The following is a 27558-nucleotide window of genomic DNA, read 5'->3' on the forward strand; positions in this document are numbered from 1 at the left end:
CAAGACATCTGTCTTGATTGAGAATGTCAGAAGTACAACTAACACCCAGTGAGGACACGAGGGCAGCCTGCTGGGGTAAGCTGGAGGGAAATATGGTGGGTTTGTTTAAAACAATGAACAGAAGTACCAAAAAACTGAGAAGGAGCATGTTACACAGTTCACTGCAACAGAAAGGATGAACATTACAAGTGTGTGTGTGTGGGAAGGTCTCAATACAAGAAAAGGATAAAAGAGCTAAGCAGTAAAGAGTAAAAGTATGTGTAGCTCATCACAAACAGGAGTGTATATACCCTAGGACCCCAACATTACTGAGCTGCAATCTAAAAGTTCTTAAAGGAGGAGTTAAAAAGCTCTTGGAAGACTGTAATCCTTTTACAGTCAGGTTGGTATTTTGAAACACTTCCCTGAAATTCTTCCCTCCCATCAGTAGCCCAGTTTCATTGATTACTAACAAAGTCAGCACGTGTGTTTCGTATCTACAAGAAATGCAAAAACTTGCAGTCGTATTTACAGGGACAAAATCCAAAAACCTTTTCATGTTTCACAACATAAAAGCATTGACTGAACAGTTACTTACAATAAACGTTCACAAATCGTGTCCCCTTTTTGTGCCATTGAGTCAAAATATCTGATGGTCTTCTTTCTGACATCTATGACCTGTTATTAAAAGGCAACTGTTAGGCAAAGCACAACCTCTGCACACACAGCAAGATCTAAATGACTTTTCTTGCTAGTTTTTTCTCCCCATCCAGTTCTAAATAAAAAGCCAGTGTCACTCACCACTAGGGCCCAGTGCACTCTCAGATGAATGGGCACTAAGATGAGGTCCTGCTTGAAGAGATCCACAGCTCTGGTCCACCTTCTTACTGCTTTGTAGCCCCCAGAAATTAGTTTGGGATAAAAGAAAGTACTAAAAGCATGGACTGCTGGATATCCTTCCTTCTTATTTCTTTCCATCAGAAGAGTCATGTAGAAATTAATGACCTGTACCATATAAAGTGCAGTTGAGATGTAAAATAATACACTAGCTTACCCAATTAAAAATACAGCAACATGTCCTTGCTGGCCACCCTTAAGTACGCAGCTGAGTGACCTCCAGCCTCAGTTATCAGCTTTTGTTCCAAGCATTTTGTACCTGGTTACTTCTGCAGTTCGATAAATACACCCACCACCCACTCCAATAACCTAGACACACTCCTGGAAACTGCATAATACAAGTAGTAAAGGAATTTCCTGACCCTTATTTCCAGACTAGACCCTTAAGTACCTAAAATAAGAACTGTACAGGTATTTGTAGGCTCTGCAGTGAAGGTCATGAAACAATTTCGAAAAGACTTCTGTACACAGCAAAGGAGTATTTTTAAATAAATGCTGAATTAGTGCTGCAGCTAGTTTTACCTCATCATTTAGCCAGTGAAGGTTCTTTAGTGTGTGGATATCTTCACGAGTGACCTTGAGTTTGAAGGCACTGCTCATGATCTCATCTGGCAGACCTTTGCCAAATGCAGCCATGACTTCTCTCTCCATAGCCTGAAATGAACAATTAAACAGGGAAGGACTTATGAAACAGAGAACTGAGCACACCGACCTTTCAGTTGAAACAAGGCCTGTAAATTAAGCTCAGGTGACAGAGCAACTGGCTTTGCCAGTTTTTTGCTAAGTTAGCAATAGCACTTTTTTGTTTGTTTCAGCATCCTAACTTGGAACTTTAGAGCCCAGGTTTGCTTCAATTTGTTTTCACAAAGGATGCTGGTATCAAACATCTGGACTAGCAAAACACACTAAAGCAGCTGGAAAATGGACAGAAATACAGCAAACACCTTTCGTGCGTGACACCGCAGCACTCGTAATACTGAGGTTTAAGCCAACCTCAGTAGGCATTCTCCATACCAAGGCAGGTGAGTCAGGAGCCTGAAAGAATTTGAAGGTGGGGGACTTCAAAGGGAACTGAAGTAACAGTAGAAGGGGGAAATGAGGCAGCTACACTGGAGTCAGGCAATAAGGAGTCCAGGTTGTGCGTGCAACTGATTGTAATATGGACATTTCCATCTACGTCTGCTTAAGGAATGCAAATAAATCACTAGGTCTGGTAGTACAAAATACTCTGATCTGGAACAGCATCTCCTTCTTGGTTGAATCTGGGCTAGCAAAATGAAAACCACACATGGTTTTCCTTGCACTGAGCATCACTCCACAGACTTTATAAACTCTGCATTTGCTAGCCTTTTCCAAGTCAGTCCACAATGGGCATAAAAAAGGCAATTATATCAGCACAATCACCATGCCGACGAATAAAAGCAGCCAAAATTTTTATATGTAGGGGAACCTGAACTCCCACTCGCTGCTGAACAGCATAGCTAAGTTAACTCCTGTGACCACTGTTACATGCAGTGCAACCACACCCAGTGTGCATACCTGACGGTGAGATCCTGAGGACATATACAAGATGCTCAGGTCCCCCACAAGCAATGCGTAGGACAAAAAAAAAAAAAAAATCCTGCGGATTAGCAAAAGCTTATTTTTCAGGTTCTGTCACCATGGTAGGACAGATTAAAAGGCAGATCCAATACAAACGTATGAAACAGGTTAGCACTGCTCTGGGAGACTGTTGTTAAATCTGGAATAACTCTTGTCCTGGTAGCAGAAGCCCCACAAAAACCCTTAGGTCAGCACAGCTGAAGGAGTGTGTGGAGCATATTAAATCCTAAAAAACCCAGCTTTATGGCTGACCCTTGCACTGTGAAGTCACAGCTGCAGACACTCAGTAACAGGTTAAATGCAAGTTCTTAAGATTTCAAAAAGCCTTAACAACCACCTATAATACAAGGAGTTCCTTGCAGCTGTTTCACAGCCTTCTGTTTTTTCTAATAGACTGTCAGTTATGGTACCTCTGTGAGTGCTGAGAAGTGTTCTACTGTTTTTTCTGAGCTTGGGAGTTTCTTCTCTTCCGCACCAAGGGCAGATGACCTTCTGGACGGAACAGGTGACAGATGCAACTGGAATAATGCCTCTTTCGAGATTTCAGTTCCATACTGTTTCTGTTAGACAGAAGGACATTAAGATAGCAAGAAAGCACAATTTGTTTGCTAAGAGATAGTGCAGAACATCATGTTTTTGTACACACGTCCAACCAGCAAAACTCCAAAGTTACTTTTTATTGATGACTGCATTCCAACTGTGCACCCATGTAGGGCTGCACTCAAAACTAAACAGAGGCAAGACAGGCAGAGAATTAGTTTGGCTTGGACTAGCATTAAGAATGCCCACAAAGCCTCCACATGTAGGTATCGAGTTGAGACTGAGACTAGTATTTCTGATTTCCATGATTAAAACTTTACTTTTTATCTCAATCCTGAACAGAGAAGAAAGTCAAAGAAATGTACTCCCTATCTCACAAAACAAGACTAAAGATACTGCAAGTCCAGCTTAGCAGGTCAGCTAAGTCCGTGCACTAAACATTTTGAACCTATACCAAACACATTAACAGGGAAGAATAAAAATAGTATAGTGTAGTGTGCTCATAACAGTCCAGAAACAAAACTAAGGGCAGCGGGAAATGCTTTTTGATAACATAGTCATCAAATACTACTCCCACTTTCCCTGGGAAAAACAACTGGGACAAATACATCACTTAAAGTATGTAAACGAAGAGTGCAAAAATTTCTGAACTAAACCAGCTATATTTTCCTTAAAAATGAAATAATTAATAAAACAACTTTACCACTACAACCGCTTGTTTCACGGGTCTTCCTTGCTCATGAAAGTTTTCTGCTGCTGTGTAGTACCTGCGAGAAGAGAGGGGGAGAGAGAAGTAAGCTGTATATCCATACTGTCCCATGCAGTTCTCAAGATTTCACCTCCCAGATAAGAAATGCTTTTTTCAAGGCTGATTCTGCCTAGAGCCTCAGTTGCACAGACAAACATGTGACAACATCGTCTCAGCTTTCAGCACCATTCTTGCATACCAGCAAGACTGGGACAGAATTGAAGAACTGGGAGCTTTGCAAACTTTCTTCCATCTCCACGTGCAAGACTCCTTTTCTTTTCTTTTTACCAGTTTCTTTATTTGGAAAACAAGGAAGCAACCAGCACTTCCTCTATCAAGTGCTTTGTGATCTACTGGTGACAAATACTGCATGCTAGGTGTTACACTGCAAGGTATAACATGAACATCTGCAACTATACTTGCAACCAAATATAGTTAGCTTACAGAAACTAAGACCAGCACATTGAATTAAAAATGGGACAGCTACAGGACGTTTACTTGCCTTCTATAGGCTAGTCAAGAAAGTGACTACCCCCGTTTGGAGAGGATTATCATTAAAACCACGCAGACTCTGAAGAGCAAACAAATACACAGACATTAAAGTTGTCCATATATATGTCCCTTCTTCAAAAACAAGAATTTGCATTGTCACCAAAGATCCCCTTTTTCCGGAGGGAGATCTACAACAGACTCTCATGGTATTTTACACTTATTGTGCTTTAAACGCTTTCAGTCCAGCACGGTAAGAGTAGATATTCCCAGGCCTCACCAAATGACTTCAGTTAGCAGCTAAATCTGAAGAAAAAGGCAAGAAAATGTTCCCTCTACTTGAACCCATCATACTCCGTTAGTTATTTTATTTCCCTCTCTCCCCTCGAGCGTAGGGGAACCAGTGACAATTTAAGCACAGGAACACTGCTGCACAGCTAAATATAGCGATCGTGTTTAAAGCGGGGAGAAGAATAGGGACAGAATTAGCTAAAAGACAGGACTGCCACAACTGAATCTCTCTCCGTTCCCATCCACGCTTTCTCCTCTCTCATTTAAGGGCAAGACACTGCAGAAGGAGGCATGCATCAGACTACCGTACAAAATCTCTCCCTGTAGCTGTACTTATTGCAACCAAAAGCCCATTTCCCTCAACACCACAAAGGCATCTGAACTCAGTAGTCCTGACAACTCAGCCAGCCAACACAAAAGAGTCCACTGGCCTCTCCAACAGGCAGACAACTTGACTGCATGCTTCCTTTTTGGTCTCACCTTCAAACCCAAGGCACTCTACGTCAAAAAAACTGCCTTGGTCCCACCAGGCTTTACAAGCTCTCTAATCCTTATGCTTAGGATCCTCGTTTCAAAGTGAAAGAAATTAAATGTCATCTCATTAACAGTTTGGCAGAAAGACACTCGCAAGCAAAAAATGGATTCTGCAAATCCAAGGACAACTTAGTATGGCCACCACTCTCATCCTCACTAGCTTTCTGAAACCACCACACCAGCACAACCCTGTTTGTCACACAGCATGGCTCAAGCACGGGAGCTGTACTTGAGATGCAAGTGGCTTGTAAGCAATTCCAGAGCCACAAGCTAGCTACTCCTCTTCCACAGCACTGAGACAATAAATACGATTTGTCTTCTTCTGGACACTACTGGAAGCTGAAAGAGACATGCACGAGCCAAACGAAACAAGAACCATGATTAAAAGAAACTCTACCTGATCGTATCGCTTCCCTGAGACCACTGCGGGCTGCAAACAACTCCCTGTTTGATACCTGCATAGAAAAAGCAGTAATATGAAAACAAGAAGTTGACTTTCAGTTAGCATCAGATGTACGCTCTGTTTCTGGGTGATAATACAAAAAACCTTTTAATGACAACTGTATGGTTAGGAAGTTTGAACTCTGACAAACAGCTTGAACTTTGAATACCATGTGTGAGTGTATGAGAGCTGAAGCAGGGCATTTATGAGGTTTTAACTCCAACCTAGATTGCACACTTGACTAAACAAGTGATTTTTGCAAGCCCAGATGCTCCTCCAGGCTCAGAAGAATAGTTTCTCATTCTCTATGACAAAACAAGCTTTCCCCAAATTTCAGCACCTGCTCAGAAATAATTTCAAAACCTGTATGATTGCATAATAAAGTCACAGATACGTAAAAAGAAGTATTGATGAAAAATTACTGAAGTAATGAACATGGAAAAATACCGGGACAATACTAAATGTATACAGATGAACAGATGGCATTATAATACACTGCTGGTATGAAAGAAAATAGGTTGTCAGCAAACCAGTAACTATCCCACACTCTGCAGAAGACAGCTAAGGTCACCTTCAGTAGTTACGTATCTTCAACTCACTGAAGATGAGCTACCAAAGAAGCTAACTTGATATAAACAGAGGTACTGTGCAATTAGCTTACTTGGTTTCGAAGCTCCACTACCACAGAAATAGTTATGTATAACATTAAAAAGGGATTAAAGGAGTAACACATAACCGCCACTCTGAGTTAAGTACCTACGAGTGTGCAGTAATGGGGTGCCCTCCCCATCTATCTATAGCCAGATACTACAACGTTCTCCTGCAAAGCGCAGTTAATGCCTGCAGCTACAAACACCACTGGTACAGTAATGTCTCTCAAGTACGATTTTAAACAAACTTTTCCACTTCAACAAAAACCTTACCAATCCATTTTCGCCAATAACTAACTACGGTTTGGTGGTGCTGGTGTTCCCCCTCTTTTTTACTTCCCCCTTTCCTTCCAGAGACATTTCATTCTAAGAGCTGACATCAGCTATAATAGCATAAACACACTGGCTGATTCAGATTTCCTTATACACACCGATTAATGAGACACTGGCACTGACAAATCTTCTTAGCATAACCTTTTTAGCATAACCTACACCCTTTGAGACATAAGGAAATGCCCTATTTTGATTTGAAGTGTATCTACAAAGTGGAACAGGTATGAATCATGGGGATACTCACCAGTCATTAGTGTCACACATGGATAGATATTTCCATATTTTTGTTCTTCCAGGTGACTCTCGGTCGTCACTGGTTCCTTGGAGTAGGCTTGAACACTTTGGTGCAACAAAAAAAAACAACAGAGAAGAATCACAATTTTTATACGTATGGTATTTTTTCTCAGTACATACTCATTCACTAGAAAGATTAATGTTTATTCATACACAACTGTCTACATTAGAGTTTGAAGCCATAGTAAAAGCAATAGAAATATTAAGGTAAAATGAGGCTGTTTAATCCCTTAATAGGAACATCCAGTCTCCTGCACTGGCTTCACGACAAAATGCAGAGGACATTTCCACAAAGAGGCAGTTTACACTCAGAAGCTTGGCTACTTTCAACTCTGGCATACTGAAGATACAGGATTCAAATTTTCTGTCTCCAGAATTTCAAGAGACTAATTAATCATGAAATTTTCTTCCTTTACCTTTTCACCAGCAAATCAGTGTCTTTCTTGTTATTTCTTTAGACAGAAAATGTATTCTTTGCACATCCTACAAGTATCTGAGGAGACCACTTTATCTTATGGGACAAGACAGCACTCGTTACAACCGCCCCTGGCCAATTCTCTTCAGTTTATTTATTAAAGATTACGCTGATACTGAGAATGCAATGTCCACAACATGCAAACTGCTGGGACATTTTACTTCAGACCTACTCTACTCTGACCTCAGGGACTACACGCTCATTCGCACTTGGAGTGCGTTAGACACATCCCACAGGAACACTTTCAAGTTTAGCTTCATCTGAAAGGGATCTGTTTCACATGCTCCAGGTCTGCTCAGATATGAGCCAAACCACAATAATCAATGACTGGCAGATTAGGTGCCAAAAGCAGAGTCTTGACCCACCCTAAAATGCTATTGCCAGTGCATCTAAAAATACACGAGATACTGTTTTCCATATCATTTTCATACACCAGAATGTTTAAACATGATATCCTGTTCTGAAGTCGTGTGTCCACATGTTTTCTAGCTGTAAACCACTAAGCAAAGATTGTGAAACAACCCAGGTTTCACAGCATTTAAAGGAAACTGCCAGAAAGCATGGCATTTCACACAGTCTTACTGTGTAGAAAGGCATGCTGGAACTTCAGCACCATCCTGGCATCACTGTTTTACAAGAATTAGGCCCCTTCTGCACAGCTTTGAAGTGTAATTACTCCACTAAAATAATGGCTTCTATTATATTTGAGTTTTTTACTTGTGTCGTTAACTTCATGCAATCTCTTGACACTGTTACATCAAATACACTCATCACTGGTAATATATGAATCAGAATCACACAAAAGTTCTCCTTTACAGGTTGCTTTAGGAACTGGAAATCTACACACAAGTGGGATTTAGTCAACTTGGTGTACTGCAAAAAGAAAACATCCTGTAACTTGTGTGAGAAGGACTGGGGGAGGTAGAAAGGAACAGAGAAAATTCTGGCATACCCTGTCCTTCCCTTATTTATATTTCACATTCTCAGATAAAACAGGACACCTGACCAAGGAAAAACTCATCAATTGTAAACAAGAGGAAGATAAATTATTTTTAATGGTGCTACAAGATAACCAGTCCTGCGGATTTTTATACTAGAAGTTACACTACCAGCACTACAATTAGATACTACCTTTCTTAACACAGACAGGAAAGGAGTATCAGAAAGAGAAACACATCCGTATCAACAAAGGAGTCGTCACCTTGAGAATATGCATTCAGATAATATTCATGCTTCATTGCAGAGAGCTGAAGGTGGGGTGTCAGTCTTTTAAAAATTAGTTTGCCCTAACACCTGCCTTGGCACATTATCCAGAACCCTGAGAGTAGGAAAGGTTAATTCCCCTCCACTTCCACCTACAACAGCCAAAAAGTTACTACCAAAAAGTTAATGGCTATTTTTCATATAATTACTTGCGGTTGCTTGTGGGCTGTGGGGTAGAGTGCCTTCTAGGATATTTTTCCTTTACTAGTTGCAAGAGCTGTTTGTATTTCTCCTTTTCTCCTCGCTGAACACCCTAGCAGAACGAAGGGAAAAAACCAAGCAGATTAGAACCACTGCATATGAAGCAAATGTTTGTAATCTGGACATAGTGCAGACTGCACAGGCTGTTCCCAAAATACTGGCACATAACTCAAGTTTGCTTTAGCAGGAATCCGCACACCTTCATTTAGTGTTAGCCCTGCTCTAAGAACTTGTGTCACACTATAAACCTCAAAATTCCTTCTGCAACTGTTTCCTCAAATGGGGGCCTCTTCTCTTTAGCTGTGGTCTGCACCTCTTGCATAATCATCCAGGCTAATATGCATTCCTGTCAATAAACATAATGATTGGGCGCTATGAGTCCCCAGGGTATCTTAATCATACTCCACAGCTTGCCATGGCCTGCTTCTCCAGTACTTCGGTGTGAGTTCCCCTCTCGTGTAAGCTAGCTTTATCAGGGATTTTCCAAGAGCTGCTTCAGATATGGGAAGGAAAAGGACAGGGGAAGGCCTCTCCAATAGTCCTGTAAGGAAGGATTATCACCAGCTGAGTGTTTTTTCCCCTGCTTTAATCCTTTTACAGTTGCTGTGTAAAGATCACAGCTGAGCTAGGTTCAGGACAAGAGTGAAACAACTCTGCACAGATCAACAGCAACAAGGCAGTACAGCCTCACTTACAAGTGCAACTGGCTGGACGGTTCTCCGCCAGTACCTTTTCCATGAAAATGGTTTAAAATTCAATCTTTTGGCAACAAAGCACTGCTCTGTTCCAAGACTTAGTGAATGTAAAGACAAATAAGATGCTATATGCCGATATTCCTGAAGCGTTCCTTTAACTTCAAGCTACACTCACTGTGCTGTCACGAACTGCCACTTCAGCATTTACGTACAGTTTTGTTATAACTGCTAAATTGTTCCATTTCAAATGACACCTTTCTCACCCAGCATACCTCTTCAGCAGTACAGAAAAGCCTCCCCATTTTGCTGCCTTCTGAAGTTGTGGATTCTGGCACAGCACACTCCCTGATGGGTGGCCTCAGCGTTAAGATGTCGCCTGGAGTGGGTTTGACGTGGTGCTTGCCATTCCTGCTTGGGCTAAAAACATCAACGGCAAAAGAAACAGTGTCAAGACAACATTCAAATACGCACCTCTTGATTCAAGCTCTACCACCAGCTATTTCATAAAGCATGTACACTGATGATGATGACGGAGAAAGACACAAAACACTTACGACTTTCAGATGAAGACCTGCTGTCTTCAACTGGCTAATGGGAAAGTACAAAGAAGTAGAAGTGACTATCAGAACTGCCTTCAACATACACCAGCATCTGGTCTGCACATCACAACTACACCCAGAGGCATGTTACGTCAGTGGCAGGCCAATCCCTGAGTAATATGAAGACTAAAGAACGAGGACAGTGTGTTATTCATACCATCCAACCCAGCTCTCCTAAAAGCCAGTGCCCTGGCACCAAAGCGTAGCTGTGGCTTTCCTCAGAGAATAATACAAGGGAGGTGAACCTGCCGCTCTGCTCTGCCCTGGTGAGGCTGCATCTGGAGTGCTGTGTCCAGTTCTGGGCTCCCCAACTCAAGAGGGACAGGGAGCTACAGGAAAGGGGCCAGCGGAGGGCTATGAAGATGACCAGGGGACTGGAGCATCTCCCTGATGAGGAAAGGCTGAGAGAGCTGGGCCTCTTTAGCCTGGAGAAGAGAACACCGAGAGGGGATCTTATCAATGACTACAAGTACCTTAAGGGCGAGCGTCAGGAGGACGGGGCCAGGCTCTGTTCAGTGGTGCCCAGGGACAGGACAAGACGCAACGGGCACAAACTGCAACACAGGAACTGCCATCTGAATACGAGGAAGAACTTCTTTACTGTGAGGGTGACAGAGCACGGGCACAGGCTGCCCAGAGAGGCTGTGGGGTCTCCTCTGGAGACACTCAACACCTGCCTGGACACGACCCTGTGCAACCTGCTCTAGAGGAACCAGCTTTAGCAGAGGGTGGGACTAGCTGATCTCCAGAGGTCCCTCCCAACCCCAACCACTCTGTGATTCTGGCACAGACCTCTGGAGATCATCTGGTCCAAATCCCTGCTCAAGCAGGATCATCCACAGCAGACTGCCCAAGACTGTGTCATCCAGTCAGGTTTTCAAACATCTCTGAGGACAGAGACTCTCCAGCCTTTCTAGGCGACCTGTGCCAGTATCTGACCACCCTCAGAGTAAAAAAGTGTTTCCTGATGTTCAGATGAAATTCTCTGGTTTCCAGTTTGCTCCCACTGCCTCTTGTCCTGTCAGTGGGCACCACTGAGAAGAGCCTGGCTCTCTCATCTTCATTTCCTCCCTTCAGATGTTTATACGCATCAACGAGATCCCTCTGAGACTTCTCTTCTCCAGGCTGAACAGTCCCAGTTCTCTCAGCCTCTCCTTGCATGAAAGATGCTTCACCTCCTTAATCATCTTCGTGGCTCTTTGCTCTAGTATGTCCACAGCTTCCTTGTGCGAGGGAGCCCAGCATTGGACACAGCACTCCAAAGGTGGCCTGAATAGAAAGGAAGGATGACCTTCCTCAACCAGCTAGCAACACTATTCCTAACGCAGCCCGGGGTGCTGCTGGTCTTTGCCACGAGGATGTATCACTGCTTCACGTCAGCCTATTGTCCGTCAGGACCTCCTCCTCTGCAGAGCTGCTTCCCAGCTGGTCAGCCCCCAGCACGTACTGCTGCATGCAGTTGTTCCTCCCCGCATGCAGGGCTTTGCACTTCTGCTTGTTGAACTTCAGCAACTGTTTACCCAGTTCTCTCCAGCCTGTCCAGGTCCCTCTGGATGGCAGCATGCCCACTGGGTGCATCAGCCACTCCTCCCAGCTTTGTATAACCTGTCAATTGGCTGAGGGTACACCCTGTCCCACCGTCCAGGTCATTAATACAGATCCTGAACAGTGTTAGGCCCAGTACTGATCCCTGGCGTACACCACTAGTGACTGGCCTCCAACTGGGCTTTGTAACTTTGTCACCACAGTACCTCCAAGCTGTGGTACGCACAGGACTACTAATCCAATTCCGAGACTGGAAGGTAAATCGTAACATCAAATTATGTCATGACCCATTCTCTCCTTCCAGCTATTTCTGACTCCGAGGTAAGCGTACAAACAGTGCCTCTGCATCCCCTAAACAATAACTCAAAACAAATGCAACGGAAAGGATAGTTCTTTGGTTTTTTTCCAAAATAACTACTTTTTTTTCTTTCTATGAAATTAACTATTTAGGACCTTTCAACAAATGATCCTGGTCTCAGCCTCTTCTCTAGTTCAACCCTTTCTTCTACCACAGACCTTTAATTTTTATCTGATCTCCTGTGTGTATGAAATATCTGGATTTAGAGAAAAAGTTTAAAGTGGGCTGGAAGGGAAAAAAAACCAACAAAAACAGCTGAAGACCTCCCTTAGTATAGCAGTCTGGAGGAGTTCCTGAATACCTTGGAAAAATATTGCTATGTGGACACAAATACAGGCAACATGGGAAGTTCAAGAATGAAAGTGAAAGACAGAAAACCGTTCAGAGAAGTTGTCAAAGAAAATGGAAGGATTTTTACCTCAAATGTGGAATCGTCTTGTAAGAAAGGGATAGTGTTTCCTTATTCAAGCAGGCATTGGTTCCACAAGGCATTTTATCTATGAGAGAAGAGCATAAGCCATCAGTAACTATAAAAGGAAAGTGAAGAGGTTTATGAGTTTACAGTAAAGAGCTTCACCAAAGATAATTTTTTTTCATTTTTTCTTTTACATTATAATATTATTTGTGTTATGTTACTTAAGAATATTTTCAAGATCTTCATATTGGCAACTACTGAAAGTTGCCAGCCTAAACCTGAAATAAAAAAGGCTTATCAGGATCTACTACCTAAAATTAGCATTTAAAACAATTTATGTCTGCTCTTAGCTTGCCAGAAGTATCAGAACTGAAGGATTGCAACCAAGGCAGCTCTTGTACAGAGCCTGGCCCCAATCCAGAAGCAATGCCAGGATGCAGGGAAGAAAGAGAGCTCACACTCAAGTATTCCTAATGCTACCTAGATATTGTGCCTTCCATAATCTGTACATAAGCCTAGGGGTAGAGTTGCACAGTACACAAGGTATGAAAGAAACAAGTTAACAATTGATGTCAGCCTTACCAATTTCCAGCATTTCTGTTTCTAGCGCAGAACCTGCTCGTCTTTCAGATGAAGGGTCAGAAGAAGCAGGCTGAGTCTTCAATAAAAAAAGAAAAAGTACCAACATGAACACAACCTGAATGTGAACCCAAGAAAACATAAACTTCCTGAAAATTAGTCAGCTCTATTATGACCTGGGGACTGTGACTTGCTGGTTCAGATTGCAGCAGAATGCAAGTCTTTTTGCAGGATCTCTGAAAAGTACGCTGTCATACATGCAGTGACTAAAACAATACAAGCTTATCTCTGAGTTCTCAGTCAGCTCCTAAACATTCCAGAGCATGATAGTTTAGCCCTTGAAAAATATATTTTGTATAAGTTAGAGTTAACGACTCTCTCAGGAACGAATAAATATTATTCCTCTTATCCTATGGGGCAATAAGAAAAATAACACTACACCTTTGAACCAAACTAGGGACTCAAGCAGTTCATGACTCATTTTTACAGAGCCAAAGTCCTACAGGAATCCTCTCCTGGACTGGTGGATAACAAACCTAGCAGAAAGAAGTTTATCTAAAGGAAGTATGCAGTTTTTCTTGTGCCGTAATGTATTTTGACTCATTAACTATGAGCTTGAGAAAGAGAGTAACAGTTTACAAACACACTAAAACTATAAACTTGAAGAATTTTAAAGTAACTGGAAGACAACTAACATTTAGCTCCTTCCTCAGTGGCAAGTGCTAGAGCACAGTATGGAAACCTGAGGAAGGCAAACCCAGCACACAAGAGCTGCTGGCTGCAAATGGGAAAGAACCACCTATTGCTGCACAGGCTCAGAGCAGGCCAAACTTGAAGATGCAGTAGGAAGAGCCGCTTCCTCTTTCATCCTGCACAGATAATCCTTACTAACCTCTTTGGCAGACTCTGTGATTGGAGCTGCATTGCTGACTGAAGCCTTCTGGCATTCACTTGTCGCCTCAGCTGGCAACTTCACCGCAGCAAAAACTTCTTCAATGTTCTCTTTAGGCTCAGAGGTGCCATAACCTAAAAAACAAAGACAGGCCATGTAACAACATGATTTAAAAAGGCATGCCAAAATTTTCAGATGCAGACTAAAGTGACTCTTCTGTTTTCAATTCAGCTTTTTTTCCCCAAACCCACTAGCTCACAGAAATACATCTTTTCTCTGCCTGTCCTCAGTTTAAAGTTACCTTCCTTCACATCCCAGATTCTAAGTGATTTCTCATAAGACATGCAAATATTTTGAACTGACAGAGGTACACTGCAAATACAGATGGGAGGGAGTACACAGCTTTGATTTAAAATACTCTTTCTGCCAACATGCACGTGCTCACTGCATACTTAACTCACACAGGGGTATCTCCTGCTGGCAGTAAAAGTATTGTGCTCTGCCACAGTCAACACAGATAACATCACACATAGGGCTGGGCCTAGGATGCACCCTCAAGCCACCGGCTACACAGATGGCCACAAGGAAAGAATGGTTTCGGTAACATTCAGTAACAATGCTGAAGTACAAAGGCCAGAGTTTTCTAACATACATGAAACCCAAGACAAATCAGGCATATTAAATATTTCTGTAATGTACAATACCTAGTTTTCTACGTTTTGCTTGAACCTTGTCACGATCTTCCGCAGGTAGCTGAACGCTGAGGAGAGAACACAGAACAACGGTTTGAAACCACAGGCAAGCTTTTAAAAGGCTGATTTCCCTTTGCAGGGCCCAAACTTCCAAAGTTAGTTTTCATATCCCAAAGGTTTCTCCTTCCAAGCACCCCAGGATCATCTCAGGCACACATACCCAACCGCCACTGCTGAGCATCTTGAGCATCTCACATCAAGAGCCCCCACCTCTCCCAGGCAATGGACCGCTCACAGACAGCTAATTATCCCACTAAACACATCAGGCCTCTTTTCCTCATTCTGTTAATGCTTCCTAATGTTTTACATTTGTTCCTATCACCAAAAAATTGCTTAAATTAATATGTAAAGTCTTCCTCAAGGAAAGAAGCATATCACAGATTACTGAGCCACCCAGGTTTGTCAGTCGCTATGCTGAGTTGCAAAGAAAAGTCTAAGTAGGACAGGAAATAAAAGGTGGGAAAGCAACTCATGCATACACCCACTTAAATAACTTACTGCTAAATCAGTGCTTGTGAGCTAGTTCTTGAAATAAGTCTTAGCTGCACCCTTTCTTACAAGGTGTTAAGTCTGAGTATTATCAGCCGATACAATGATAAAAGTCTAGCAAAAGTTTTTGCTTCCAGAAGAGTGCAAAGGTTGTTCATAATTTTTTTTCCCCCCCTCCAAAAATACCATGACAGATGGCAAGGGTTCTTTGAAGAATTCTTTGGTCTTTATTAAGCAAAATAATTTATTTTAAACTGTTATGCCCCTGAACCCTGCTGGTATCATTGCTTCTGGACTATCTTCCATCTGTTTTGGGAGCACAAAAAGTATCCAACAGCCTTAACTGAACCATAAAGAACACTTGCTATTACCAGGCTATTAAAGTCAGACAGAAAATACTGCAGGGTATCTGTTAAATGCAAATCTATTCCTGTAACAATGCATTCTTACCCAGCATATTTGGTATTCCAGAAGTAAAACTGAAAAAGGCAAAACATTTGTATCCTCCTGCTCAATTTTTAGCAAGAGCTAACTCATTTTGAGCTGCTCTTCCATGAAGGCTTTCCAGCATCAGTCTTCTGCAGGGATAAAGCACAACGCAACCTCCTCCAGGCTACGTTCTGAGATACACACAGTTTACATCCCTGACTGCAGTTACAATAACTGGTTTGGGCCAGCAATGCCTCTTTCTTTAGGTTTAGCAGAGTGAATGTTGTTTTGTCCTTTTTTACTTTACCAGCCACTTGGAGGTTTACAATCAGTTTGATTGCAAGAAAAGATTAATTCTCTCTTGATAATTCAGAAATAAATTGGGACACCATTGGTGTTCTGAAGGAGGCATGGCCAGGGAACATGGATGAGCAAAAGGCAAGGAAAAACCCAAATGTATGCTCAGCTACGAATACACAACCCCGTGAGAAGGTTAAGCTGTGTCACTGCAACTGGGTTTTGCCAAGTGCCTAGGAGAAACAGGTAAGTGCACAGGGTGTTGAGTAATATTATGACATGCTGAAAAAATGGCCCAGAAAATAAAAGCAATTTGAGAGACCACTCTCCATGTAAAGATGCATTTGTGTTGTTCTCTGCGTTCTAGAGAAGAGAGCACCTATTCATGCCCATTTTACTTGCCTCCTTAGCAACCACAGGAAAAAAATAAGGTATAAGGAAAACTCACTATCTTCGCAAACGCCTATACAAGTCAGGCCCTCTTCTTCTAAAAAAACTACTCCCCCACCCGTGCTGAGAACTGCTAATTAAGATTTATAATTCATATTTGTAAAAAATTCAAGTTTTCACAGGTTAACCCTCCCCCCCCCAAAATCACACACTGCGCTTCAGTGGTGCAGTACAAGAGTAGCTAACAGTTATCTGCTTTCCCCACCAGTTTCACCACCCATGCCCAGGATTTTTCCTCTTTCTATGATAGGAAAACCTCAAGTGGCAGAAATAACAACCACCCTGTGGTTTCGGTTTCCCTACAGAGACTCACACCGGGAACCTGGGAACCTCTTTGCTATTTTACAGTACATCTTGGTGAGCACCGTTTGAAAACTTATTTTCAACGGGACAGCTTCCAAAGCCACCTGACACAGATTCACCTGAATTTCATCCTGATTGCTTTGCTCATTATTTCCAGTGATCTCTTAACAAAACTGGGTCTCCTTGTCAGACCACGACACAAAAGCCTGCAGCATCTACAAAGGCACATTCTTCAGCTTGGGATTACACTCTGCACAGCAGCTGTGAACAGCTACTTGTGCAACAAGTGGCTCTTTCCAGAAGATAGTAACTTTTCCTATTCACTCTGGAATGCGACACTAAGCAGAGCTTGCTGGAGCAAGCTACTCCCAGAGGGACCAACCACACTCCCCGAAACACAGCATGTAATCCATACATTCCCTCTCTTCAGAGACAGAAGTGACAGGCACGGAGATGGCTTAGCCGTGCGTCACCGGCCGCTCTGGGGCACCAGCAATTGCTAACACCTGGGAAGGCATCCCCCTTTCTTCCACCCCACATACTTATCACACGCCCATGCCATGACTTTCCTCCATACCCTGTAAGCATACACACTGGTTTCCTACTCCGTATCCCCACCCCCTTTCTTCTTTCCAGCCCCCCGCTGTGCAGATGGAAAGCGAACGAGGGGGCGGGTTTGCCGAGACTTAAGGGGGAGCTCCCAGCCCCCGCAGCCAGCTCGGCGTCACACCCGCCCCGCCGTGCCCAGGGGCACAGGGGGGCCCGCGCCCCGCCGCCCCCCGCCGGGCCAGCAGGCAGCCCGCCCCGCGCCGCAGCGGGGATGGGCGGGGGGCAGCCCGGCTCTCCCCGGAGCCCATCGCTGCCCTCCCGCCACGGAGCGGGGCTCTGGGCGGGCAGAGGGGCCGAGCCCACCCAGGGGCGGGCAGCCGGAGCGACGGGAGCCCCAGGGCGAGGCAGCACGCTGCACCCGAGCCCACGCTGCAACAGAGCGACAGGCGCCTCGCCCTGAACACCTCAGGCCCCAGGGGAGGGGGGGGCGGATGCTGAGGCGCCGGGCAGGCCCCGCTCCCGGCAAGCGGGCCCCGGGGGTCCCGCAGGCCCCACCCCGGGAGGCCGCGAGGGCTGGTGACGGGGCGAGGCCCTCGGGCGGCCATAAGGCGGCGGGGCGGCTCGCTGACCTGGGGGGCGGCCTCTTGCGCGGCGGCGGGGCCGGGGGCGGCGCGGGGCGGCGGGCGGCGGCGAGGAGGGCGCCGAGGGCCCCCAGCAACCATTGGTACATAGGCCCCGGCCGCCCGCGGCGGAAGTGCGCCCATGCCGCACAACGCCCGCCCGCCCGCGCGCGCAGCACCGCCCTCCCATTGGCTCCCACCGCCCAAGGGGCGGGAAAGGGCGGGGTGGGGGGATTTAACCGTTTGCGCATGACCGTTGCGCCTTTCCCGCTACCTGAGGGGGGCGATGGCGCTCCGCCATATTTGTGTCCTAACCGCAGCCCGGCCCCAGCCCGCCCCAGCCCGCCCCATCCTCTGCCTCCCAGCCCATCCTGTCCTATCCTAGCCCAGCTCATCCTCTGCCTCCCAGCCCACCCTGTCATATCCTAGCCCGGCCCATCCTCTGCCTCCCAGCCCTCCTGTCCTATCCTAGCCCGGCCCATCCTCTGCCTCCCCGCCCGTCCTCTCTTATCTTAGCCCGGCCCATCCTCTGCCGCTAGCCTCACGGCGTCCTAGCCCGCCCCATCCCGTCCTAGCCCGGCCCCTGCTACTCTCCTGCGGCGGCGTGAGTGGTTTTGCCCCGGATGGATGGGCGGGTTTTCCCCCGGAAACCACGAGCGGAGCTCGGCCCGGAGGCGGGGAGCTGCACGGTCCTGGCCGGCTCCGCTGGTGGGGGAGTCCGTTACCTCCGCGGGGGAAAGGCCCTCTGCCCCCCGCACAGGTGCCTTCCGCGTCCCGAGGGACAACGGGCAGGTGAGACCGACGGCGGCGTGCGCCCGGCCGCCGCCTGCTGTTTCCTACCACCGCTGTGTTCAGGAGATGTGAATTCTGTGTTTCCCGAGCCCTGTCCCACCTAGGTCGCCGGCGGTTTGCCATCGGGACCCCGGGCGCACTCAGCACTGCAGCCGCCTGAGCCATGGCCGAAGCCCAACTGAAGCCGGTGGTCCCGGCGTTCTATTGGCAGGCCCGGTTGTGATGTAAGGGGCCCAACGGTCCGCGGGCCCGGCGGCCGGCGCGAGCTGCCTCCGGGCGCGCGCGGCGGGCCGGCCGGGCAGCCCCTCGTCCTGCCCCGCTAGTAAAGAAGCTGGTTTTTTTCAATGCTGCGTTTGTCGGTTGTTGCTCTGGGGTGGAAATTAGCGGGGGAAGCTGCGAGCGTTGACTCGGGGGGGGGGGGGAAATTAGCGGGGGAAGCTGCGGGTGTTGTCTCGGGAGGGAGAATTAGCGGGGGAAGCTGCGGGTGTTGACTCGGGGGGGGGAATTAGCGGGGGAAGCTGCGGGTGTTGCTGCAGGGGAGACGCTTCCTCGTGAAAGAAATGAAGTTTTCGCGTCTAAGGGAAGCGAAGGAGGGAGCTGTGGAGGAGAGCGGGCAGGTTCAATCACCCGGGGCAGCCCTTGTGGCCGGAGGGCTGCTGGCTTTTCACGCCCGCAGGGAGCCTGAGCGATGGTGTTTGGATTAATTAAAACTCCCTTCCTCGTTACTTCTGGAACTTAACTACGACTCCGCTTAGGCTTCGGGGCTTGGGCTGAGGAAGATGCCCGAGCCCTGCGGGCCGGCGGCAGGCCGGGCCGGCCGAGGAAGCAGCCCAGCAGAGGGCACGGCAGCCCCGTGCCCACCCAGCCCTGCGCCGGCTCGGGGCGCCGCAGCCGGCTTTCCACGCGTGCCTTCTCCGCGGTCCGTGTGGCCTACCTGAATCCTGGAACCGGGATCTGGAGGGGTTGCAGGGTGGCTGTTTGAATTCCTGCATAAAGGTGTGAGGTTTTTGACAGTTTACCTGTGCGAAGCCGAGACTTGTCTGCAACGCTCCTGCTGGTTTTGTCCACAACTAAATCTATGGGGAGGGAAAGCCAGAACGCTAAGCCCACCAAACAGTATCCTACAAACTAGGAAAGGAGTAAGGATGGTCTTTGGGGAAGGGGTCTTCCCTGCCCCTAAGGCAGACACTGCACATGAGGCTCGTACAGCTGCCCTGTCAGCGGGCACAGTGCTGGGAGCAGGGACAATGCTTGTCTCCTGCCCTGGGACCCCCACCCTGAGAGCAGGCGTGGAGCCAGGAGGTTCTGGACCTGTGGGGCTGGAAGATTTCTCTGAAAGCACAACCCCCCAGCTGTGGTTTCCTCTGTTGTGCAGTGTAGCCCACCTCAGGAGAAGCCTTAGGGTTCAAAAAAAAGATAACAGAAATTCTCTTGGGAATAGAGTTTGCTGTTTTAAGCAAGCTCCTCAGTGCCTCCTGGTAACACCACTTCCTTATCCTCACCAGGACAGTGTAAGGACAGTGATTTTAATGCTTTTAAAGGATTTTAAAACATCTGTAGGAATGGCTTTGCGTGTGCTTTGCTGTGCTGTGAGCGCAGGGTCAGCATGGCTGCAGTGCTCATCCGATGTCTGTATGACCTGTGCAGCCTGAAGGGTTTGTCCTAGACATAAAAGGACAGTTAACATGGAGTTACATGATCTGATTCTTCTGTAAGTCGTGGTAGTATGAAGACTATAGTGATCTCTAAAACATCAATAACCAGATATGTAAAGAAGTTAGAATTCTGTTAAATTAATGCCACCAGACTGGGCAATCTTTCCTCTTGTAGCTTTTTCTCCCCTTCTCTCTCATGTCTATAGCAAAATTTTCCTGTTTTGTTTTGGTTTTCTAAAAGAAAATATAGTAACAGCTAGATGTGCGAGAGGCTGTATGTCATAACTCCAGCATGTCTTTACAGTGCAGTTTTACATCGGTTACATTTCTCAATCCCTGTAATTTTTGCAGCTGATGGTTAACTTCATGACTTAATTCTTTACTATGCCTTTGAGCTTCTTGCTCAGTACGTTGATGTGTACTCAAAATGATGACATTTGGTGCATGTAAACCAGAATCCTGTTACCGGCCATTTAAATACACATGGATTACCTCTTTCCCATCTCCAACCCAATAGCAAACGCAGCTATTTTCAGAATCTAGCCTTATTAATTGTGTGTTACCTGACGTCTCTGCCTTTAGAGCAGCTTCAGCGTGAAAGCAATGTAGTTCACATACCTGGATGCTGAAGCAGCATATTTCAAATTAGTGACATAACAGTAATTCCGCAGAAAAATTAATTTGGGGGGCTAGAGGAGTGATTGGTAATTTTAGATCTACATCTAATTTTAGGTATATAAAGCATAATATATTTAATTTGTCATTTAAATCTCATTATTTTACATGTGTTCAGGACAATGTCTGGGTGGCACAGAGCCATTTGCAAAGGAGATGTTTCCCCATTCTCCCCACCGCACCCTGGGTCTAACACCAAGAGGGGCCAGGTTAGCTCAGAGCAGTTACAATCCCTGTCGTTGCATGGCTCTGGGCTCTGCACCCTAAAAAGCTGCTGCTGCTGCCTGTGCTTTCACTTAGTGCCTACAAATAGAGGCTTGGCCTGTGGGTTTGGAGCTTGGCGCTCCCAAACCAGCACTGCGAGTCTCGGCAGCACACGTTTGCTGATGCTTTCACGTTGCTCCCTCACCAGTCTTTGCCTGGGGTATCATCCCACTAAATATGATTCAGTTTGTCAACATAGCCGTGTTATGACTCGCGTGTGTTTAGCTGGTCAGCCCATTTTGTGCAGTCACTATCAAAGTGGGATCGCATGTGACAGCAGAAGCGGTTGGAAAAAATAGCTTCCATTTCACCCCAGGTAGCTCTGAGGCTGAAACTTGCTTGCTCTTTCCCACTGCCCTGGTTCAGCAAGGTTACGCATTATAATGCGGTGCCTGTAGTTAAGGTACATTTATAATACTAGTTCACATTGGTTGCATTTTTTGTTCCCTGTAATTTGCATAGCTGAAGGTTAAGTTCACAGCTTCGCTGGGTATTATCCCTTTCAGTTTCCTGCTTGGGATGGGAATAGCTCTAAGCACATCTCTGTCCAGCAGCCCGTTTATGCCCGTGTTTACGGTGCGTCGTAGCCGGTGGGGTGTATTTCACCCGAGCGCCTGCTGCTCCGGCGTGCCTGGCTGGGTAGCCTCGTGTATGTGGGAACGCAGCACCTCACAGCACATTGCAGGAGCAGAGATGACCTGCATTTCAGGACCTCACGGCTTGTCTCTGCTTTCTGCCCTAAAATGGCCCCTCCAGGAGACAGGCTCCTTCTCATACCCAAGCGTCGGTCTGGGCGGTCTTACTCAGGATGTAAAATCTCAGAGCATGAACTCACCTCCTGGCTGAACTGAGAAGGGCAGATCTGAATTCACCCCTCTCTTCTCACCTGCCCACTGACACCTCCCAGACATTCCTCCTTCCCCAGGGACTGTTGTGTTGTGGTGTCACTTGTCACTCTGCCCAGAAGGGACACCGCCATCTCCACCACTTTGTGGATGGAGGAGGACTTGAAGCGCAGGGCAGAGGGGTCCCTCAGCTTCCCAGCACCATTGCCATGGCAGGGGCTTGTGTGGAGATGGCACATCATCTCACCGGCCACCGGTGCGGTGTCTGATCTTGGCTCTGCGCCATCTGACCTGATCTTGGCTTTCCACTATCATCCTCCTGGCGTGAGGCAGCCTATAGCAGGGCAGGATTCACACTGCGAGATGCCGCCCTCCCACCCGAGCCCAGAGAGCCGGACTTGTGCCGCAGCGCCTGGGCCCATGCACCAGAAGAGGAGACTGGTGTGCCATCCCCAGCGTCCGCTCAACACACCTGGTGGTGTGGTGGCCACAGGAACTTCTCACCCCTGTCCTGCTGTACCTTCAGGGCAGCTGGGTCATCTTGCCTAAGGGAAGCAGAAGGGGAAGGCAAGAGATGGGAAGGGAAGGTGAGGTAAAGGAAAGTAAGGGAAAGCAAGTGATGAGATGGGAAGGCAAGGGATGGGAGGGCAAAACAGGGCAGAGAGCACCTGAAGCACTCTGGCTAGGTCTTCTAACCCCATTTTGATGTCAGGATGGGAAGTCCCACCTACCCTAATATTTCCCCACCTCCGACCCCATGTGCTCCCATCCAGGAAACAGGCCCTGGGTGGGCAGCAGTGATGCCCAGAGCAGGCAACTTGATGCTGGAGGCCCAGAGAGATGCTGAGAGCCCAGAGGTGTCTCCACTCTGAACCATGTTTGGAAAAGGGCTGCAAACTGACACCTTGGAAAGTCTTGGTTCAAAGACAGAGTGCTTAGCTGAGAGCTCCAGCCTGCCCAGCGGGTGACAGCAGTGGTCCTCCTGACGCTGTGTCTCCTGACCATGGTGCTCTGGGGCTTTATTCCTGACTCCCTCTTAGCACAAGCGAGTGGTTACACTTGGCCACTTTCTTCCTGGATCCAATACTCTTTATCACATTCCGTCAGCGGCTGCTGGATTCATGGACCCTCTGATCTCCGCGTGGTGCTGGCCTGAGTGGTGTGTGCACTGTGGCCATCTCCCTTGGGATGGCTCCTCGGCTGCACGGTGTGACTTTATTTACTTTTTCCTAACCAGATGGGGCTGCAACTAGTGGGCCAGGTGCTGCTGTCATGCGGCGAGCTTGTGTCATTCTTCTGTGGTGGAGGGCAAACAAAAATACCATGGCACAGAAAACAACACTGGAGATGGTGACTCATGCCCCTGCAATGCCACGTTAAGGTTCCTAGACACAGCCAGCCTGTTTTTTCTAAGCAGATGCTGAAATTTTCGGATATGAATTGCTAGGTTAGAACCCTCAGAGCACTTGCAAAAGGCCCGGAAAGGGAAGATGCTGGTAGGCACTGGGGAAGGGTTGCACGCTCAACACAGCCATGGCCACTTAGGAGGATCCTGCTGGGAAAGGTGACATGGAAGCAGGTTAAACTTGGTGCTAGATGGAAGGGCAGAGGTACTGACACTTACGATCACAGAAATGCAGAGCCACACATGAAAGCCAATCCTATTTACTGGGACAAAACCAGTCTCTGAAGGATGCATTCATGTGTCCCAACTGTGAGCTGGCTGTTGAAAGGTCTCCTGGACTTCTTTCTGCTGCACGGGGTGGTGATGAACAGAGGCAGAAAAGAAAAGGAAGAGCACAAGGAAGTTGCTTGCAGTAATGATACGATGTCCACAGGGAGCTCTGTGAAAGCTGGGGCTGCAGGAGGGGAGCTGGGGCAAGCCTTTGGGGCAGGCAGCCCCGCTCATGCTCCAGCACGGGCTGGGATTTGGGATAAACCCTCAGGGCAATCTGCATCATCTTAGTGCACAGCGGGTGGCTTGCTGAGTGTGTAAAGGAGGGATTGTATTCTAGGATAATTAGTGCATTCAGCTCTGGGGCCCCAAGCACAAGAGGTGGACCTGTTAGCGTGGATCTAGAGGAGGCCACAAAGATGATCCAAGGGCTGGAACACCTCTCCTGGGACCAAAGGCTGGGAGAGGTGGTGGTGTTCAGCCTGGAGAAGAGAAGGCTCCGGGGAGACCTTGCTGTGGCCTTTTGATATATAAAGGGGGGTTATAGAAAGATGGAGAGAGACTTTTTACCAGGGTCTGTAGTGACAGGACAAGGGGAATGGTTTGCAACTGTAAGAGGGGAGATTTAGATTAATATAAGGAAGAAATTAATTAATTACAACGAGGGCGGCGAGGCGCCGGCACAGGCTGCCCCGAGCAGCTGTGGGTGCCCCATCCCTGGCAGCGCCCAGGGCCAGGCTGGACGGGGCTGGGTGCACCCTGGTGCAGGGGAAGGTGACCCTGCCCGTGGCAGGGTTGATCTTTAAGGCCCCTTCTGACCTGAACCATGCTGTGATTCAATGATCTCAAGCACGTGCCTCCCTTTAACTCTTGCTTTCAGCAGATGACTTATTTCCTTGTCAGACCCCTCTGCCGCTCTTCCCAAAACCGTCTGGCTGTGAGTGGGAGCCGGAGCGTCCTGCCACTGGCAGCTGGATTTGGAGCAGAAGTGGACAACCCATATGTAACTAGGCAAGGTCGAATTCCACTTTTTGTTATGGTGTTTTACAGAAAGATGAAAAAGGAGCCTTTATGCGGCATCTCGTCCCTTCAGAAGAGCAAATATTTGTGGCTTAGGAAAATTTCTGAGCCTTCTTGCGTTCTTGTCCTGCAGGGCTTCTTCCTCTCCTTTACCTTGAGATTCTGAGCCTGATGTGGAGTTCAGATTATCCCTCGACACAGAGTCAGGACTAACTGCACAGGTGTGAATTCCTTGCACAGATAACTTGACAAACAGGAGCAAGTTCTGGGAAGTACAGCCAAAGAGTGAACTCCCTTGAAAAATGATTTCAAATTGAAAAAATGAAGTTCAAAAGAGCATCAGAGAAAGGGGAAGCATATCATTTGGACTGATTTTTTTTTTTAAAGAAACCAAAGTGCTGTTTCCTTCCTGCCTAGAAAAGCAGGTCCCTTGAAACCCCATAAATGAAAAATACTGCTGCTGTTTGTCAGACCGTGGCATCTGGGGACCGGCCAGGGAGTGAGAGGGTCAAGCAGCCCAGGAGACGGGTTATTCTGTAGAAACGGCTGAACCCACCGGTGGGACCAGACCTGCTTTAGCCTGCCAGTTTCTCTTCTCATTCAACACTGATGATGCTCGAGGAGTATTTCAGTGGGGGCAAGCAGTCGCGGGGGCATTGCTGCATCTGCTGGGTTGGTATTTGGGACCAGAGAGGATGGGAGTGTTCCCATTCACTTTCAGCGGGTTTTGTGGTAGGATGGGAGGTATGGGTGGGTATCAACTCCGCATGACAACTGCTGCTCTCCAGCCAGGGGGCTCGGCAGTTGGGGTCAGAACAGCGGCGCTCTCTGCTCCGGCGGGCTCAGATTTGGCATTGCATTGATTCAGTGCCCCCTGCCCGACGTGCTAAGGAGCAGGGCTGAGTGTTTCCAAAGGAAAACTCACATCAAACACTGCCAGAAGGCTCTGGTGACCATATGGAGCTGGGAGAGGGGTGGGGGCCAGCCCTGACCTTTATTGTACGGAGGGCATTGCTGCTGACCCTCTCCCTGCCCCTCCAGGGTGGCTGTTCCCATGCAGCTCAGGTTGTTCCATGCAGTGCTCAGGGCTCTCTGCTAAATAAGACAACTAAATCCTTGAATCCAGGTTTTAGTGTTTCCATGTGCCGCCAAGTATCTTAATCTGGGCTGTTTGGGGAATTTTTATCCCGTGGATCCCTTGGTATGCCTGGAATGTTTGCTTTTCCTACTGTGTTCGTGTGTTTGAGGCACTCCTGTAAAAACAAGAGCTTCCTGCCTGCCTTGTAAATCTTTCCTTGATTGGCAGAGTTGCCTTCAGTGATTAATCAAGGGGCAGGCAAAGCTGACACCCTTGGGGAGCTTGCTCCTTGCAGATGCCCGGCACATGGGTGAGAGACCTGAGAGGGGGACCAGGAGAGCTGGCCGCGCTCCAGAGCCTGCCCAGGAGACACATGTGGCGACACCGGTTTTCGGTAAGAGCCTGGGAGAGGAAGAAATAAACGGAAATTCCAGCGAGCTAAGGAAATGCTCCAGAGGGCCGGGACTTCAGAGGCATTTTCTGTTGTATCATTGAGCACACAGCTAAAACATGTGGCTCCACTTGCAGGTCTTTGCTCGGTGGCCAGCGTAACCTTCCCACCTTGGCCGGGCTGGGGAAGGGTGAGGTTTAGCCGTGCACGGATGAAGACTCCTCTAGGACATGGGCCCAGGACAATGTAAAAGGGGATTCTGCTGAGAAGACCAGGACCATCTTGTCGGTGCACTTGGGCTTCATCTCCACATTCCCTTTGGAGGCTTCCAGGTGCCAGAGGCTCTGCCTGTATGTGATACAGGGTGCCGAGTTAGCTCTGAGGAACAGGTCACCTCCAGAACAACAAAAATAGGTCCAGCATCCTGGCCAGAGGAGCTCCAGTTTGCCCCAGCTAGTGCAGCTATTGCTCTTGTGACACTGAACTTGCGTGCCAGCACCGTCCTTGGCCAGAGCGGGCTGTGGGATTCCTGAACCAATGCTGTGTTGTGCAGGGCAGGCATGTGGACCTGTCCCCACGTCCCCATGTTCCCAGAGGAGGCTCAACTTGGCAAAAAAGCTGGCTCATAGAGCAGAGCTGCAGGCTGCCAGCCACAGGACCCGCCACAGACTCACTGCCATAAGCAAGACGACCTTCAGCATGGGAGTCTGGCAGAAACTTGTCACCAAAGACTCCCAGTACCCATCATTTTCAAGTCCTGGTCTTCCCACTCTTTTCTTTGCTTTTCTCCAATGCTAGAGGCAGCATCTGTGCTGTGTGCTGGTGGGGAACACTGCCAGGGTGAGAAGGTCCAGGAACAGAGCGCTCATGCATAGTGTCACAGCTGAGCAGGCAGCTGAGGAGGGTCTGTATGGCCACCAGCTGCACCACAGGAGGAGGGACAGGTAGCGACATGGGAGTGCTGGGGACACATGTCCCTGCCTGAGGCAGCCGGCGTGGCTGCTGGCGGCTCCCAGGAGCTGAAGTACAGAAAGAGCATTTCTGCCACGCGGAGCTGTAACAGTCTGGGCAGTGTCCTGCAGCGTCTCCCTGCTCTTGGACAAACTTGTCCTGAGGCCCTGACTCTGTTTATCCCTCTGGCTAATAACCAGGTGCTAGTTATGGGTCCTTCTGAGCCCATCTCTCCACACTCGTCCGTGTCCCCCTGACAGACGAGACCAGGGGCAATACGGCCTGTGGGTCTATCCCTGTCACACCTTTCTCAAGACAGTGTTGGGTTTGAAGCTGCTGCTGCTCCACCATCCGCCTTTACACCTGCTTTGCCTCAACTGTGTCTCCTCTGCACACTCGCTGGGCTGGAGGGAGCTATATAGAGAGATGGTCTTCGCTGTCCCCTTCCCACATCTGTCCTGATGCCACCCCAGCTTCTCTCACGACTACCATCACCATGTGC

General features: G+C 47.7%; 1 protein-coding gene across 2 annotated transcripts in view; it reads right to left on the reverse strand.

Moving 5' to 3' along the window:
• Positions 1 to 18238, reverse strand: part of SENP2 (SUMO specific peptidase 2) — a 25414-nt gene extending 7176 nt beyond the window's left edge. The window contains exons 1-14 of one of the 2 annotated variants that reach the window (XM_080410354.1): positions 17720 to 18238; positions 14526 to 14581; positions 13822 to 13955; positions 12933 to 13008; positions 12354 to 12432; positions 9706 to 9850; positions 8687 to 8790; positions 6750 to 6844; positions 5478 to 5535; positions 3722 to 3785; positions 2889 to 3038; positions 1399 to 1530; positions 781 to 984; positions 578 to 657 (exon numbers count right to left, since the gene is read on the reverse strand). In XM_080410354.1, the coding sequence (XP_080266480.1) occupies positions 578 to 657; positions 781 to 984; positions 1399 to 1530; positions 2889 to 3038; positions 3722 to 3785; positions 5478 to 5535; positions 6750 to 6844; positions 8687 to 8790; positions 9706 to 9850; positions 12354 to 12432; positions 12933 to 13008; positions 13822 to 13955; positions 14526 to 14581; positions 17720 to 18132 (1790 nt within the window). In that variant the 5' untranslated portion in view covers positions 18133 to 18238. Of the gene's footprint in view, positions 1 to 577; positions 658 to 780; positions 985 to 1398; positions 1531 to 2888; positions 3039 to 3721; positions 3786 to 5477; positions 5536 to 6749; positions 6845 to 8686; positions 8791 to 9705; positions 9851 to 12353; positions 12433 to 12932; positions 13009 to 13821; positions 13956 to 14525; positions 14582 to 15512; positions 17259 to 17719 lie in introns of those variants that run through there. The other variant, XM_080410355.1, reaches the window with a different exon arrangement.
• Positions 18239 to 27558: the final 9320 nt, after the last annotated feature.

This window comes from Falco punctatus, assembly GCF_963210335.1.
Source record: "Falco punctatus genome assembly, chromosome: 13".
Classification (NCBI taxonomy): Eukaryota; Metazoa; Chordata; class Aves; order Falconiformes; family Falconidae; genus Falco; species Falco punctatus.